We start from the raw sequence: 17336 nt of genomic DNA on the forward strand, positions 1-17336 counted from the left end.
TTCTACAAACTTACTAAACCCATCTTTCCATTTCCTCATCCAAGTCATTTATGAAAATCACAAAGAGCAGGAGTCCCAGAACAAATCCCTGTGGACACCGCTGGTCACCGACATTTAGGCAGAATATGCTCCATCTACAACCACTCTTTGTCTTCTATGGGCAAGCCAATTCTGAATCCACACAGCCAGGTTTCCTTGGATCCCACGCTCCCGATTTTCTGAATCAGCCTACCTTGGGCAACCTTATCAAACTCTTTACTAAAATCCATATGCACCACATTTACTGCTCTGTCTTTATCCATGTGCTTTGTCACATTCTCAAAGAATTCAGTCAGGCTCATGAGGCTTGATTTGCCCCTCACAAAACCATGTTGACTATGCTTCTACAGATGCCCAAAAATCCTGTCTCTAATAATCTTCTCCAATAATTTATAATCACGAAAGTAAGACTCACTAGTCTATAATTCCCAGAGTTATCCCTACTCTCTTTTTTGAACAAAGGAATAACATTTGCCACTCTCCAGCACTACTCCTGTGGACAGTGAGGACGCAAAGATCATTGCCATAGGTACAACAATCTCTTCCCTCGCTTCCTGTAGTAATCTGGGGTATTTCCCACCCACCCCTGGGGATTTATCTATTCTAATATTTTTCAAACGTTCCAGCACATCCTCTTTCTTAACATCATATGTTGTAGCAGATCAGTCTGTTTTACACTGTCCTCACAAATGTCAAGATCCCTCTCACGGATGAGTACTGAGACAAGGGTAAGGACCTTTAAGGACCTTCCCAGCTCATCCAGCTATAGGTATATACTTCCTCTTCTAAATATGATTGGTCCTACCCTCATTCTGGCCATCTTCCAGTTCTTCGCATCCATGTAGAACGCCTTTGGGTTTTTTAAAATCCTACTTGCCAAGGCCTTCTCATGCTCCATACTTCTATTAGTCACAGTATGATTGATGGAAGTATTTGCCCACTAAACATTAGCTCTATTTATTTTAAATCTGAAACTCCTTCTTCTAGCTGAGGATATTGAATGATAGAAAATCAAAGTGGAGTTAAAATACAGATCATGCATAATCTTATGATACATTGAATGAAGCACAAAGGGATGAATGGACTTTTCCCACTCTTTTTTTTTAAATTTGATGTCTTTAAAAAATCTTTAGTACATTTTAGAAGGAAATTCCACATCAGTGGGCTGTAGAAAAACTATATACCATTCACCTCTGAAAGGAAAATGTTTTCATTATGTTAATTCTAAATTTACTTTTTCTTTAATTTACATTTAATACAGACGGCTACATGATACCTAAGCATAAATCTAAACTGGCATCTCACTGACTTCTAAAATACCATCAGCACTTTGATGCTATCACTCCTTAGGAAATGATAGGTGTTGTTATGATGTTCGTGGTAGACATTAATGAAGGCATACAACCCAACTTGGAAAGCAGTATTTTTTGGGCGCTGGCCAAAGGGCGTACTTCATGACCACAGAACAGCTGGGAGCACATAATGTGCTCAGTGTAAAGTTCCAGTCAGTGTCTCTTTTGGAGAGTTGTCCACCTTGAGTAATTGCAATGCACAAGAAAGCAATGTCTCACTATATAAACTGCTGCATCAGTATTAGGTATCCAACACACTGTTCCTCAGGCAATAAGAGATTTGCAAGCGGTCAGTAAGTTTGCTGATTAGTATATCGTATATGCCTGCCTCCTAAATTCAAAGCTAAAAGTAAACACAGAGATTCCAACGTGCATTAACTGACAACTCTTGATTGTGTTGAAGACAATGCACCAACTTCATGTTGCCTGGAAAACAGAATTTCAGAGTACATTAACTGCAAGCATTACTGCTTATTGTTTTGAAGCAACAACAAGAATCAATATTGTTCGTGCAGTCGTAATCTAAAATGAGTTTGGAGTTCTGAAGAGGTGTTTTTACTTGGCAGGTGTCTGTGATTTAGAATGAATCTGAGTTAAGAAACAGTGAAGAATGATATAACATAGCAACGTGTTGCATGGATGTTCCACAAGAGGTCTTGGCAGAAGAAATAAAAAGTAGACATGCCTGGATGTACGCCAAAAACAGGAGATAGAGAGCTTGAGTGCAGTGCCTGACAAAGCTCTATGTCCTTAGTAGTGGTCAAGGCCAGTAAATGTGCCTCAGTGTCATATCCGACCAAGAACATTACCTGCCGTGGATACACTGATCCGATTGCTCAGCTACCAACAATCTTTGATTAGGAGGACTTGAATGCAGGATTGCATCTTCAAATGTTATCCTGCCATAAGCTTCAGACCTGCATTTTTCAGCAGCTTACAAGTGAAACTGAACACTATCTTGCAGAGCATGAAGCTGCACACTAGATGTAGGAGCAAACTATTAGGGTTTCTCACAACCTGTATTCTCCATAAATGCAAATCTTAGTATATTAGCAAGTTTTAGAGAGATTGCTAAATGAATGTCCAGGAGCATAGAAGTATCCACACCAAATGTGCATAAGGTTTTGTGTATAGCTTGGAGCCCATATTTTTCCATCAGTGTTTGATATCTGTTGAATTAGCCTTCATTGCAACACAGATAGCCATTAATGCTATTCAAATCTACTAATACTTAGGAAATTTCAAAATAGACGTCTATCAGAAATACCAAAGAAATATAATCAGAAGCAAAATATGCTGCCAGTGGAATTCAATGGGTAAGACAGCATCTGTGGAGGCGAATGAATAGTTCACGTTTTGGATTGATATTTAGGGTCACAGCCCTTCAACAGTTTGTTAGAAGTGCTGCAGTTTCACTCTCACAGGAAAGCAAGCTGTGAACTCTCATTTCTGACCATCACAGCACAACCTTCCCCTTGTACTTTTTCATTTTGGATCTCCAGCAATGGAACAATGGAAGAAAACAGTTTGATAAAGAGTCATGATTGGTCAATTGCAACAAAAGAACATGGATCACTGCATCTGCTGTCTGTTGTGTTTCCATTAAATAATCAGAGGCTGGGCTTTCTAAATCAAAACTTCAAAGGCATTTTCCAACTCTACCTGCAGTCACTGTCACTAGAAGTCGTTAAGTATTTACCTGCTGCACTGCGCCATTAAGGATGAACCACATGGTCAGGACAATGAAAAGGCAAAGTCACATGGAAGACAGACAGTGAGGGAATGCCTAACAATGAATGATTGATTTCCTAAGCACAAATGCAATTTATTTATAAATTTGGCTTGAAAGTTTTATTTTGGTTTTTATTTTGAAAATGACATACACCTGTGCATTCTAATCCTGTGGAAATAAAGGAAAACCCATTATTTGACTTTTTAAAATGTTAATATTATTTTAATGATCTAGTGATATGGTTACTAGACACTGGTTACATGTAGTTACCAGACATTAATCAACCACTGGTGGAATGTACTCTTGAATACTTTCTTATTTTTCTTGTTCACTCTTTCTTTGAATGATCTTTTAAAAGCTAATTTGAATTGCCTTTTAAACTTCCTACTTTATTGCTGAGCCAAGGTAAGGAACCATTGTTTATTTATTAACTGATTGATCCTGGAGCATTTTCATCTTTAAATATACTTTATAAATAAAGGCTCTTGTTGAAAATTTATTGCACAATTAAAACATTAAAAGAGTTTGAAGTTTGTGTGAAATTGACAGTATCAAATTGTCCATCTCCTGACTGAGGTCAGTTGAAGCTAATATTGACCAATTTTTCATTTTATAGTTTCCTCCAAATATTAGTTTTTCTCCTCTCTTCTTTTTCAATAATTCTTGTGAATCCTCACTTTTTAAAAATAATGCTGAGTTGTATGTATCTGAGTTCTTAAATACCGAAACTGGCACCCTTGAAGGCTGGATGGCAATGTGCAAATGTAACATTATTATAACTTGCAGAGTTCTTAGCATAGGAATATAGGCACATCAATAGGAATGACAAAGGCGTACAGTATAGGCCATTGTATTCCCTCCAAATCTGTCCAACGTTTTCATAGACCACATATTAGTTGTGCAGTCATTTTTGCTACATATGCACACATTGATATACTTCGTGCATTTCAGCCCTGTAGAGATAAAAGCAAACCCATTAATTTATTGTTTTAATGTTCATATTATTTTAATAATCTAGTTACATGGACCCATAGCTATTTTTAGTAATGCCATAGCTTTTTAGATATTCAGGATCAACTTTATATCATAGAACACCTTTCTCCACAGAAAAGGGACTTACCCTTATCCTATTTGTATTCTCGCTAGATTACAGTATTCAATTTTTGAAGTACTCTACAAGTTTTAGGTCCAAAATCATTTGTCTAGATGGAAATCTACTGTATTTTCCCCATTTCCTTAGTCTATTAATATCTCTGTAATATTATGCACTTTGCAACACAGTCTACAACGACATCTATCATTGTAGCATCCGAAAATGCAACTTTCTACTCCTGCATCCATGCCACTAACAAATCTTGTGAGTAGTTGTTGCTACATTATAGATAGCTTGTTGAACCTACTTATATCCTGCCATTAGGGCACCTTGCCCAGGTGACCAGAGTGCTATCTTCCCTTTAAGGCAAAATATTCACTAATGTCCACCAATTTTTTATTTTCACTCATGTACTTTCTAGAAATCCCACATTGCTTCTGATTACTGTCTTTTTCTTCATGTTATTATAACATTTGTCCTTTCGTTTTTGAAAACTTGACTCTTTTGTGGCCAACTATTGCATTTTTAGTGCCTCTTGGTTCTGGGTGTTAGTTCTTGCATTAGTCTTATGCTAGGCTTTTAGTTATTTAAGACCTTATTACTTGTCTGCTTAAAAAGCTTTCCCCCTTGGGAAAGTGGACTGGCTCTTGAAACCATTAAATTCATTTACAAATACGTTATATTCATCTTCTGTGTTTTTCCCATTTACAATGTGCAAACTATCACTTAGTATGTATTGAGGTCACTGTGTCCAAGTCTAGAATTCTTATTTCTATTTTCATTTCAAATGCTACATTTGACTTGAATTCTTAGATTGTTCAATTGTTCATGCACTGTGAGATTGTTAACAAAATAAGATTATTTTTGTTGCAGACCACTATCTTGATCATATTTATATTACCTTCCTTTCTGATAGAACCTTAGCTCACCTGTATGGAAATTAAGGTGCTACCCGAAAATGAAATTACTCCTGCATCCATGCCACTAACAAACCTTTGCTACAAACTTATTTCAGAATTTTAACTCTTTAAATCTAACCGTGTTTTAAACCAGGTTTCCATCAGCTTTTTCCATTTTCTGTTTATTCATTCTACTTGCAAAGCTCCCAGTGCCAGCTTACCTCTGGCTCTAGCTATCGTGTAAATTAGTAACTTTATCATTTATCTCAAAATCGCCTAGATTGCCCATTGAGGTGATGGTAAGCCTCCTGCAATTGAGTGGCTTGCAAAGCCATTTCAAAGGGTTTTTTCAACCATGTGGAATGGGTCTGAGTCTGAGTCACATATTGCGCAGACTGGCTAAGCATGATGAATTGTCGCTCCTGAAGAACATTCTGATGGGATTTTATAATCTTACAATAGGTCTTATGCTCATCAGTGTAGGACTCATGGTTTTAATAAAGTAAGTGAGGACAATGCATTTCCCCTAGTAGGAAGGTTAGTATCTTGAAGATTGTTTTTACCCCTGCTAAACCCCATTCCCTGGGCTTCTCCCTGTAACCTTTGATGCCATGTCAATCAAGAATCTAGGAATCTCTGTCTTAAATACACCAATGACCTGGCCTCCACAGCTGCCTGTGGTAACAAATTCCATAGATTCACCACCCTCTGACTAAAGAAATTTCTCTGCATCCCTGTTTTAAATTGGCGCCCCTCTATCCTGAGTCTGTGCTCTCTTGTCCTGGACTCTCCCACTATGGGAAACATCCTTTCCACATCTACTCTATCTAGGCCTTTCAGCATTCGAAAGGTTTCAATGAGATCCCGTCTCATCCTTCTAAATTCCAGCGAGTACAGACCCAGAGTCATCAAATGTTCCTCATAGGATAACCCTTTCATTCCTGGAATCAAGATGAGGCCTCACAGTGCCTTATAAAGCTTCAGCATCATATCCCTGCTCTTGTATTCAAGTCCTTTTGAAATTAATGCCAACATTGCATTTGCCTTCCTCACAACTGACTCAACCTGCAAGTCAGCCTTTAGGAGGTTCTGCAGAAGGTCTCCCAAGTCTCTTTGCAATGTCTACAGATCTGTTTAATATCTTACAAAGAAGCAAAATGCTACTGTGTTAAGTGTGCCAACACTTTTATTTCAAAAGTTCTCACATTTTCTTACAAAAAAGAGGCCATTTGGCCCTTTGTTGTCTAAGAGCCAATGCATCTATCCCATTCCCACACTTACTTTCCTGTAATATATTCTCTCACATGCCCATTAACACCTTACTGATTCTCCAACATAACCCCTCCAGCCCTGCCACCCATTAATACTAAATTAACTTAGCAACCAGCATATTTTTTTGGACGGGAGAAGCCAGGGCACTCAGGAAGAAGTCCACATGGTCACATAGAGAATGTGCCAACTCCACTGAGAAAACACTGGAGGTCAAAATTGAATCCGAGTCTGTAAAGCTGAGAGGTCATATATTTATCTGCATCACCCTTTTCGTTTGCCTGATTTCTCTGTGAGGGAAATGTGCTTTAAAGGTGAACCAATGACTTGCATTTTTATAGCAGCTTTCATAACATGGGAAGTCCCAAAGTGTTCTGTATCCAACAATGTACTTTTTGAATGCCGAAAGGTTTTGGCCGAAACGTTGGCTGTATTTTTTTCGATAGCGTTCTGCCGAAGGGTTTCAGCCCAAAATGTCGACTGTACTTTTTTCCATAGATGCTGCCTGACTTGCTGAGTTCCTCCAGCATTTTGTGTGTGTTGGTCAGATTTCCAGCATCTGCAGATCTTCTCTGGTTTGTGATGTTACTTTTTGAAGTTCTGTCATAATTTTGGTGAAGGAAGCCCGGCGGCCTACCTGTGACTCCAGACCAATTTCCCTGGAGTTGAACCTTAATCTCCTCGGGGCAACAAAGGATGGGCAAAAGTACCATCTTGCCAACAATGTAAAATTCTAATAATAAATTGTCTTTCCTGAACACTATGTAACAGGAACAATATTGCAGCACTAGTGTTGGGGGTGGAGATGGAAGAGAGTGAATGAGCAAAATGGGAATTTCAAAGGACTAAAGTGGGGAGCATTGCACTGGTCAGAGAGTCAGAGCATGGAAACAGGCCCTTTAGCTTACCATATACCTATCTAATCCCATTTCCTAGAATTTACCCATGGTCTTCTATACCCTGGGCTTTGGCTGCATCTCTCTGGGTACTTCTTAAGTTTTGTGAGAGTACCTGATTTCACTGCTCCTCAGGCATTGCCCTATTGCGACAAAAAATCTTCCTCTAATTCTCTTAATACCTTATACCCATGGTTATGGTCACCTTTGCTCAGGGAAATGTTTCTCACTATTTATTTACCTATGCCTTTTGATTTTATTTCTCTATTGGATCCCTTCAATACAAGGCTAATAATCCTAGCCTTTCCTATCTTTCCTCATAGCTGAAATGCTCCGTCTCAGAGACCATACTGGTGAAAATACTTCTTGGCAAGGCTTATAATACAACGTACGATGTAGTTACCATGTGTTTTAGGACATCCTGATTCTAAGAAAGGTGTGACATAAATGCTGTCTGTCTTCATTGCATTTTAGGATTTATAGTAATAGGTGGCTATAAAGGGCTATTTGAGAGACTCTTAGGGAGACACATTGATGATAGAAAAAAGGAGGCCTATTTAGGAGAGGGTTAGATTGATTTTAGGGTAGTTAAAGAGGTCGATATGACCTCTTGGGCCAAAGGGCCTGCACTATGTTGTAGTGTTCTATGCTCTATAAGCATTTATAAAGTGTAACAACCCATGTAGTTTATATTTTAAAAACTTTGAACATTTGATTTCTGTTCTCCAGATGATGATCAGAGAACTCAAGGCTCTCCTGAGAAGTTGTGTGGGTCCTGTGATGTCATTACCGAGTCATCTGACATTTATCCACTTTACAGACGATTTGCACGGAGCACAAAACAAAGGAAAGACAAACAGGAAAAAAACTTGCTGGCTGTCTACCAGAGAATGACAGAAGTAAAAGAAATATTACTGCCTTGTGAATCGCTTGTTAAAGTAACCAATTATGTTCTGAGGGAAGCTTTGGGGAACACTTTGAATTTCTTTCCACTTCCAGCCTGTGATCAGAGGCTGAGTAACCAGATTACCAAAATTAATCCACTCAATCTCATTAGGATTAAGATAAAGCCACAGTTACTTTACCAAGTCTTACTCTTCCTGAAAGAGCTGGATTTGCTGATGGATACTCATCAAGCAACATCATTCTTCATTGTGAAGAAGTTAATGATTAATAAGCAAGAAATGATATTGGGAAAGACAAGTAAGAACAATAATGAACATGGTATGTATTTGTTTCTATTTATTTTCCACATAGATTTGTTAGGATTTTAAAACATACTGAATTTGATCATAATTGTGAGTCCCAGTAGGGAACCTATTGCTTATTTATTAAATGGAAAACTTGGACCACGTCCCATACATTGGGAGCTACTCCTGAATGAAAGTAGACATTGATGATGAAATTCACCATTATCTTCACAGCATTTATACTGCCTTTATGAGAGTATATGAGGAAAAGGATTTTTGAAGATCAGGACCTCATCCCTGGCATAACCTCATAGTTTATCATTCAGTGGTAATCCTGCCCTTATATATGATTCTTTGATTACCTACATCAAGAGCTCAGACCACTGGAAAAATGCTCTCAATCCTGTCTCCACAAAATCCTCCAGGATCATCAGTAAGTTAAGTGAACTAATGTCAGTGCCCTTTCCCATTTCAACATTCCCAGCATTGATACCCTAGTTATTCAAGTAGTTCTAGTTGTCATTGCCATAGAAAGAAATTACCAGGTGGACAGAGGGATAAGATTCAAAGATTTTCTCAAAACCCTCTTGAAACGATGCAATTTCTACAATGTCTGCAAGGAGTCACTAACCCAAGACCACTGCAAGTCAAGAAAATGCATTTGAGTGGCACAAAGTACTTTAAATTCATGCTTCAAGCCTGCATAGAACCCCACTGTAAAAAGCAGAAAATGCACTACCTCACAAATTATCCACTTGCCTATCACAACAGACACGTCTTATCCCACCTCTGGTTGAGTCTGGAACTTCCATTTTGGTCTCAGCAGTTACCTCAGGACCAAAGACCTGGAGTAGAAGCAAGTCACCCTTGACCTGAGGGGCAAACTATATGTCATTCTAGGGCTGATCCTAATGACATGAAGCAAAATTCTAATATTACAGTGTAACACACATAAAAGTTGCTGGTGAACGCAGCAGGCCAGGCAGCATCTCTAGGAAGAGGTGCAGTTGACGTTTCAGGCCAAGACCCTTCGTCAGGACTAACTGAAGGAAGAGTGAGTAAGGGATTTGAGAGTTGGAGGGGAAGGGGAAGATCCAAAATGATAGGAGAAGACAGGACGGGAGGGATGGAGCCAAGAGCTGGACAGGTGATAGGCAAAAGGGATACGAGAGGATCATGGGACAGGAGGTCCGGGAAGAAAGACAAGGGGGGGGGACCCAGAGGATGGGCAAGAGGTATATTCAGAGGGACAGAGGGAGAAAAAGGAGAGTGAGAGAAAGAATGTGTGTATAAAAATAAGTAACAGATGGGGTACGAGGGGGAGGTGGGACATTAGTGGAAGTTAGAGAAGTCGATTTTCATGCCATCAGGTTGGAGGCTACCCAGACGGAATATAAGGTGTTGTTCCTCCAACCTGAGTGTGGCTTCATCTTTACAGTAGAGGAGGCCGTGGATAGACATGTCAGAATGGGAATGGGATGTGGAATTAAAATGTGTGGCCACTGGGAGATCCTGCTTTCTCTGGCAGACAGAGCGTAGATGTTCAGCAAAGCGGTCTCCCAGTCTGCGTCGGGTCTCGCCAATATATAAAAGGCCACATCGGGAGCACCCCAGCACCCCAGTCTGCGTCGGGTCTCGCCAATATATAAAAGGCCACATCGGGAGCACCCCAGCACCCCAGTATATCACCCCAGCCGACTCAGGTGAAGTGTTGCCTCACCTGGAAGGACTCTTTGAGGCCCTGAATGGTGGTAAGGGAGGCCAGAGAAAGCAGGATCTCCCAGTGGCCACACATTTTAATTCCACATCCCATTCCCATTCTGACATGTCTATCCACGGCCTCCTCTACTGTAAAGATGAAGCCACACTCAGGTTGGAGGAACAACACCTTATATTCCATCTGGGTAGCCTCCAACCTGATGGCATGAACATCGACTTCTCTAACTTCTGCTAATGCCCCACCTCCCCTCATACCCCATCTGTTACTTATTTTTATACACACATTCTTTCTCTCACCTCTCCTTTTTCTCCCTCTGTCCCTCTGAATATACCCCTTGCCCATCCTCTGGGTCCCCCCCCCTCTTTCTTCCCGGACCTCCTGTCCCATGATCCTCTCGTATCCCTTTTGCCTATCACCTGTCCAGCTCTTGGCTCCATCCCTCCCCCTCCTGTCTTCTCCTATCATTTTGGATCTCCCCCTCCCCCTCCAACTTTCAAATCCCTTACTCACTCTTCCTTCAGTTAGTCCTGACGAAGGGTCTCGGCCTGAAACGTCGACTGCACCTCTTCCTACAGATGCTGCCTGACCTGCTGCGTTCACCAGCAACTTTGATGTGTGTTGCTTGAATTTCCAGCATCTGCAGAATTCCTGTTGTTTGCGTTTAATATTACAGTGTTATCTGTTCAGTTATTTTTTTTAGAACATATAAGTATATTGAACTATCAGTTTCAGTTTGGCAGAGAAATGGCAGTTCACTATCTGCATACCAGGAAGTTTGGGATTTCCATGTATGTTTAGGCAAACACTGAAGTCTCAAACGTGCTCGCAGATGTTTGTTGACATTTGTCAACTGCACCTCAGTACTGGACTCTTAATGGACTCCAGCTTTGCAGTGCAAAGTTGTAGCAGTTTGCCAGCATTGAAATTGAGGAAATTGCCTAAGCAGCCTTTCTCAAGTTGAACCTAGCATAAGAACTATATCTCCATTTATTTCAATATAGAGGATCTGCTCCAAAAGACCAAGGTAAGTATTAACAATTAAAAGTACATTCATTATCAAAGTATGTATGCAGTGTGCAACCCTGAGATTCCTCTTGCCACAGATAACCACAAAACAGAGAAACACCATGGAACTATTCAAAGAAAACATCAAACTATAAAGTCATTGAAGGAGTCTAGGAATGTCCAGTTGAGTTCATTTCAGCACTGTGTCATTTGTTGACAGCACACTGCAGAACCAGTCTGTCCCAATCAAAATCACACAAAATAGCAATAAAAAAGGAGTAACCAGAAACCAGAAACACATATCATATGAACTACAGAGTCCAATCCACAAATCGCATTGATTAAACCTTGTCCAGGATGCAAGACTCTGGCATCATTGAGCAAGAGGGAAAGAGAGAGGGAGAGAGCGGTCACATATAGGCGCCTTCCTCTGGCAGCAGCGAGGGAGAGAGACTAGTCAGATGCACTGAGCACCCGCTGACCTTCTGCTCCCATCCTTGTTGATTTCAACTGCTTAATGCTTTATTCAGCAAGATCGACGAGAAATGATCATGGGCTTGTGGCCCATCCCCAGGCTTTCTGGCCTCTAGGCCACACACTCTGCTCCAAACCTCAGAGAACTCCTTTGGAGACAGCAAAATGTCAGATCACTCAATAGGCCCAAAAACATGCCATCAAAATGTAAATCACAGGTTCCAATAGTAGCAGAATCATATTTGAAAGAAGTAGTGGTTTTGTGAACTTTTGAAGCATGTCGCCTTTGGTCGTGTTGTTGGCTGGCACCATCTTCTTCTGACTATTAAGTATTAAGTTAGCTTATCATTCTTTTGAATTCTTTGAATTTATTTATAACTTTGAATTGATTTTGGTGCATTAGCTACTGTACAATCCTTTCAAGTAAAATAGTTTATATTTTTGAAATGTTAACATCTGCCTATGCCTATGGATAGGTAATTTAGCCAAGTGACAAGTTTTTCCAGCAGTTGTCAGATGTGACCAATCTGGCCCCAGCACGTAACAGATGCATGTTACACAAGTCCCCCTGTGGTGGAGGGCGTCATCCATGAGATTTGGAATGACTTTGTGGCACAATTCCACTTGGACATCCATGTAAGATTAATGTAGTGAGCATGGATGGTTTGCTGCTGCTCACATATTCTTTTCTTTTGAGTATCTTGAATTATGAAACAGGAATATAATACCAAAGAGGTCTTTTCCAGCACACGTTGAGTTATACTGTGCTTTGAATTCTTCTTGGTAGTCTGTAGGGATTGAGAATGACTTGCTTGCCCTAATTTCTGAGTGTCATGAGGAGATGATATGGCTGATGTGGGACTCAGAGACTCAACTATGTGGTTTGGCAGGTGGTGCATTCCTTGTGCCATTTACACTGGATTTCTATGTGCTTCCAAAGAAACACTAGGTTCTCAAGGCAGAAGGCAGCCTGTCCTGGGGTTAGAGGACTGTATACAGTGCCTATCAAAAGTAAAAAAAAATAAGAAAAATATCTATGAGCTGTAGTGCTTATGAAAAGTATTCACCTACCTTAAGATTTCATGTTTTATTTTACAACATTGAATCACAGTGGATTGAATTTGGCTTTTTTGACACTGATCAACAGAAAAAGACTCTCTTGTGACAAAGTGAAAACAGATCTCTACAAAGTGATCTAAATTAATTACAAAAATAAAACACAAAATAATTTATTGCATTGGTGTTCACCCTCTTCAAGTCAGTATTTAGCAATTGGCAGCAATTACAACCTTGAGTCTGTGCGGATAGGTGTCTGTCAACTTTGCACTTCTGGACACTGCAATCTTTCCTCATTCTTCTTTACAAAACTGCTCAAGGGTCAGATTGCATGAGGATTCTGAGTGAACAGCCCTTTTCAAGTCCAGCCACAAATTCTCAATTGGATTGAGATCTGGCCTCTGACTTGAGCACTCCAGGATATTAACTTTGTTGTTTTTAAGCTATTGCTGTGTAGCTTTGGCTTTATGTTTGGGGTCATTGTCTTGCTGGAAAGCAAATCTTCTCCCAAAATTTCCAGTATGTTGCTGCATTCATTTTACCTTCTACCTTCACAAGCCTTCTAGGGCCTGCTGCAGTGAAGCATCCCCACAGCGTGATGCAGCCACCACCATGCTTCACCATAGGGGTGGTGTGTTTTTGATGATGTGCAGTGTTCGGCTTACACCAAACATAGCATTTTAGTCTGATGGCCAAAAAGCTCTATTTTGGTTTCATCAGACCATAGAACTTTCTTCTGGCTGACGTAAGAGTCTCACACATGCCTTCTGGCAAACTCTAGCCGAGATTTCATGTGAGTTTTTTCCAACAGTGACTTTCACTTTGCCACTCTCCCATAAAGCTGTGACTGGGGAAGCACCCAGGCAACAGTTGTTGTATGCGCAGTCTCTCCCATCTCAGCCACTGAAGTTTGTAACTCCTCCAGAGTTGTCATAGATCTCTTGGTGGCCTCCCTCACTAATCCCCTTCTTGTACAGTCACTCAGTTTTTGAGGATGGACTGCTCTAGGCAGATTTGCAGCTGTGCCATATTCTTTCCACTTCCTGATGATTGACTTAACTGTACTCCAAGAGACATTCGGTGACTTAGAAAATTCCTTGTATCCACCTCCTGACCTGCACTTTTTCGCAGAGTTGCTTGGAATGTTCTTTTGTCTTCATGGTGTTGTTTCTGCCAGGATACTGACTCACCAGCAGTTGGACCTTCCAGATACAGGTGTACTTTTAATACAATCAATTGAAACACGTTGACTGCACACAGGTCTCCAAAAACACATCTCTGTTTAACTAATTATGTGACTTCTAAAACCAATTGATGATTTGGTGTGTCATATTAAAGAGGGAGGGGGAGGGTTGAATAATTATGCAATCAATTATTTTGTGTTTTATATTTGTAATTAATTTAGATCACTTTGTAGAGATCTGTTTTCACTCTGACACTAAAGAGCCTTTTTCTGTTGATCACTGTCAAAAAGCCCCAATTAAATCCACTGTGATTCAATGTTGTAAAACAATAAAACATGAAAAATTCCCATGGGTGGGGGTGGGGGTGAATACTTCTTGTAGGCACCATATGCGTGGATAGAAGGCAGGAATGGGGTTTGTTTTGCTGTTGTTGCTTTGGCACTTAGTTTGTTCTGTTTGTTGTGATCTGAGTCCTGCTCAGCATCATGGGCATGCTATGTTGGCGCTAGAATGTGTGGTGACACTTTTGGTCTGCCCTCAGAACATCCATGGGTGTGGTGATAGTTAACACAAATGACTCATTTCAGTGAATATTTCCATCTGCATGTACTAAATAATTCTGAAACTGAAGGCCCTCTCAATTGCTGTTTTTCACCTGGAGCTATCATAGGCCAGTGGATACATTGCAGCTTTTCAGGGAAGCTTTGGGATCCCCCTTGAATGTTTTCCTCTGTCTAACCAGTAATCTCTCACTGTGATAAAACTTGGATTGAGTGAAGACAGGGTGACCTTGGTTTTACAGTAAATGATGTTGAACTGACAGGAGTCGATTGTATACGACAATGCGGTCTTAGCTCTCCATTGAACTAATTTGACGTGCCTTAAACTGGTATTAAATCTACAGACAGCAATTCAAAAAGCAGCATCATCGCATTGCCAAGGGCAAGTGAGTAGTACATGTAAGTTTGCCATCAGCGCCAACCTTTAAAATGTGTTTGTTTGTGTGAGTTAATAACCTGTCTGTCTTTCTGGCTCAGTTGCTCTGTATTTCCAGCATTTTCCATGTTTGTGAGTTCAGGAGCTTTTGCGCTTCATATCTTTTTAAAGTAAATTTAGTATTAATTTTTTCAAAACATTTCAGCAAGTATCACACAGTAACTCTTGTTTGTGATTATGCAAATTATATTGTAAAGGATTGGCTCACTGCTAAATAGTTCCAGGGAATGTTTAATAGTACTCATGTAGACTTCTACTGTATTCTTCAAAAGAATACAAAACAAGTTTACTTCATCCTCTCTATTGTTTTGGTATCATTCTATAGTGTACACCCTGGTCAAGACTAAATTCATTATTCTTGGATAGATTTCCATGCCATTGTCTGAGAAACGTGAAACATGTAAAGGTGGATCCATCGACACTGCCCCATTGAGACGTTGTGTAGCTTATGGATACTAAGCCCTTACCCACTTAGGTGAGGCAAATAGACAGAAAATGCCTGAGATTAGTTTAGTGAGAAATATTTGGAAAATGTTTCTGACCTCTGAAGATAATTTTTAAAAAGGCTCCAGGAGATGTAAGTGCTGAGTATCAATACTTACCAATCCACATATCACTTAAACTGGGTATGCCTTTGACTCTCATGGCTTCGTCTTTAAAAGAGCAATCTAATACCTAAAAGTGTCAATTAAACCCTTGGTTTTCAAATTTACATTCATGACCAGCCATCAATGCCAAATTATCTTTCCACTCAGAAAGAACCTATGTGCTTTGTCACTTTAAAAACCTCAACTGTCCTCACTGTACCTCTTCCTGTCAATAAAACCCCAATTCCCTGTCTAATAGCTCAATAATCCTGCTACTTTCATCATTTCTTGGCTTTCTCCAGAACCTCAATATCCACACCACGTCCATCAAAGTGAATATCTGTGCTTAAGATAGAAACAGGAGTACCAACAACGACAGAAATTGTAGAAATTTAGTGGACTTGGCATATTAATATGCATCATACAGGTATTACCAAACAACTTTTGACCCATAAGTAAGGAGATTTTAGGCAGATATCCTAAAGTTTGGTAAAAGTGGCAGGTTTTTAGGAGCACCTTCATGGAGAGAGAATTGGAAAGGTTTATGGAAGGAATTTTCAATCTTAGAATTTAAGTATTCAGAGGCATGATATTAAAATTGGGAAGCACTGACACCTTGGAGGTTTGTAAGGCTGGAAGTGTATACAAATAAAAAGCTGAACCAAGGAGAGGTTTGAAACAAGGATGGGAGTTTTGAAAACCGGTTATTCCTTGATTGGAAGCCAATCAGTGAGCACAGGGGTGGTGAGTGTACAAGGCTTAATTTGACTTAGCCCTGTGGCGTCAGAGATTTGGATGATTTCAAGCTCCTGAGCTTCAAAGTGGAAGGCGAAAAATGTGTTGGGAATTGTAAAGTCTAAAGGTAACCAGTGTTGAAGGTCTGAGGCAAGGACAAAGTTAGTCAATATGCCAGAACTGGACATGAGCAATATGGTAATGACATGAATCTGTACTGAGAGGCTTAACTATAGTCAGTCATGACACCACAGCTGCAAAAAAAGTCTGTACCCTCTCATACAGCTGCCAGGGAAAACCCTTATTACTATGATCAGGGAACCAAAAAAGTGGGGACATGATTCTAAAAAGAGGTCTTGCTCATTCAGGAGGGAAATCAGCAGATACTTTTCCACATGTTGGAAGTTGCAGTTCTTTTCCACAAAAGGGTATGACTGCTCAGGTTGAATTGAAATTTGTATACATTTGTTAAGTAAGGATATCAAAAACTGTGCAGCAAAGCTGGATAAGTGAGCTGAGAATCTGAATGGCAAACCACAAATAGATATGAGACAACTGAAAATGATGACTTGTCTTAATGTCTTTTTTTCCTTATGTCATGACTTACACAGCAACATTCATTGCATTGTCATTAAGCCTTTGGGCTCGTCATTGCTAATCATACTGTCTGATAAAATACCATCTGAAATTGTTAGAAGTTACATGTTCTAATTAATTGTATGCATCCCATTCATTAAATCCATTTGTGTATGTTTATTTTTCTAGATGATTTGTCTGAACGCTTCATGCTTTTCCATGTCATATCTATTCATCTGCTTTGTTTTTACAGTCTTAAAATGGCTGAAAAGGAACAGGACCCACAGAAAGTCCTTTAAACCAGGTAGAGTTTTGTCAAGACCCTTAGTTGGTTCAGACTGTCTCATACGTTAAACATACCAGATAACTCTAGTGTATAAAAATCATTGGCACTCGTCTGTATGGAACTTTTTGGGGTACTGCCAATCCTTCCCATTTGTTGCATGTTCCATTCTGCTGTGCTGATGAGAGGGCTTTGAACTGAGTGGGTCAGTGAGTGTTGTGGTGCTGTTTATTTTGCATAAGTGGATTTT

At 39.9% G+C, this 17336-nt stretch overlaps 1 protein-coding gene across 4 annotated transcripts in view; it reads left to right on the forward strand.

Annotated features, from left to right (window-relative positions):
* abhd17c (abhydrolase domain containing 17C, depalmitoylase) overlaps positions 1–17336 on the forward strand; it is an 80406-nt gene that overhangs the window by 56000 nt on the left and 7070 nt on the right. The window contains exons 4-6 of one of the 4 annotated variants that reach the window (XM_072278411.1): positions 8010–8504; positions 14814–14868; positions 17057–17080. In XM_072278411.1, the coding sequence (XP_072134512.1) occupies positions 8010–8504; positions 14814–14863 (545 nt within the window). In that variant the 3' untranslated portion in view covers positions 14864–14868; positions 17057–17080. Of the gene's footprint in view, positions 1–8009; positions 8505–14813; positions 17108–17336 lie in introns of those variants that run through there. The other 3 variants (XR_011889079.1, XM_072278410.1, XM_072278412.1) reach the window with 3 other exon arrangements.

Source organism: Mobula birostris, chromosome 14 (assembly GCF_030028105.1).
Source record: "Mobula birostris isolate sMobBir1 chromosome 14, sMobBir1.hap1, whole genome shotgun sequence".
Classification (NCBI taxonomy): Eukaryota; Metazoa; Chordata; class Chondrichthyes; order Myliobatiformes; family Myliobatidae; genus Mobula; species Mobula birostris.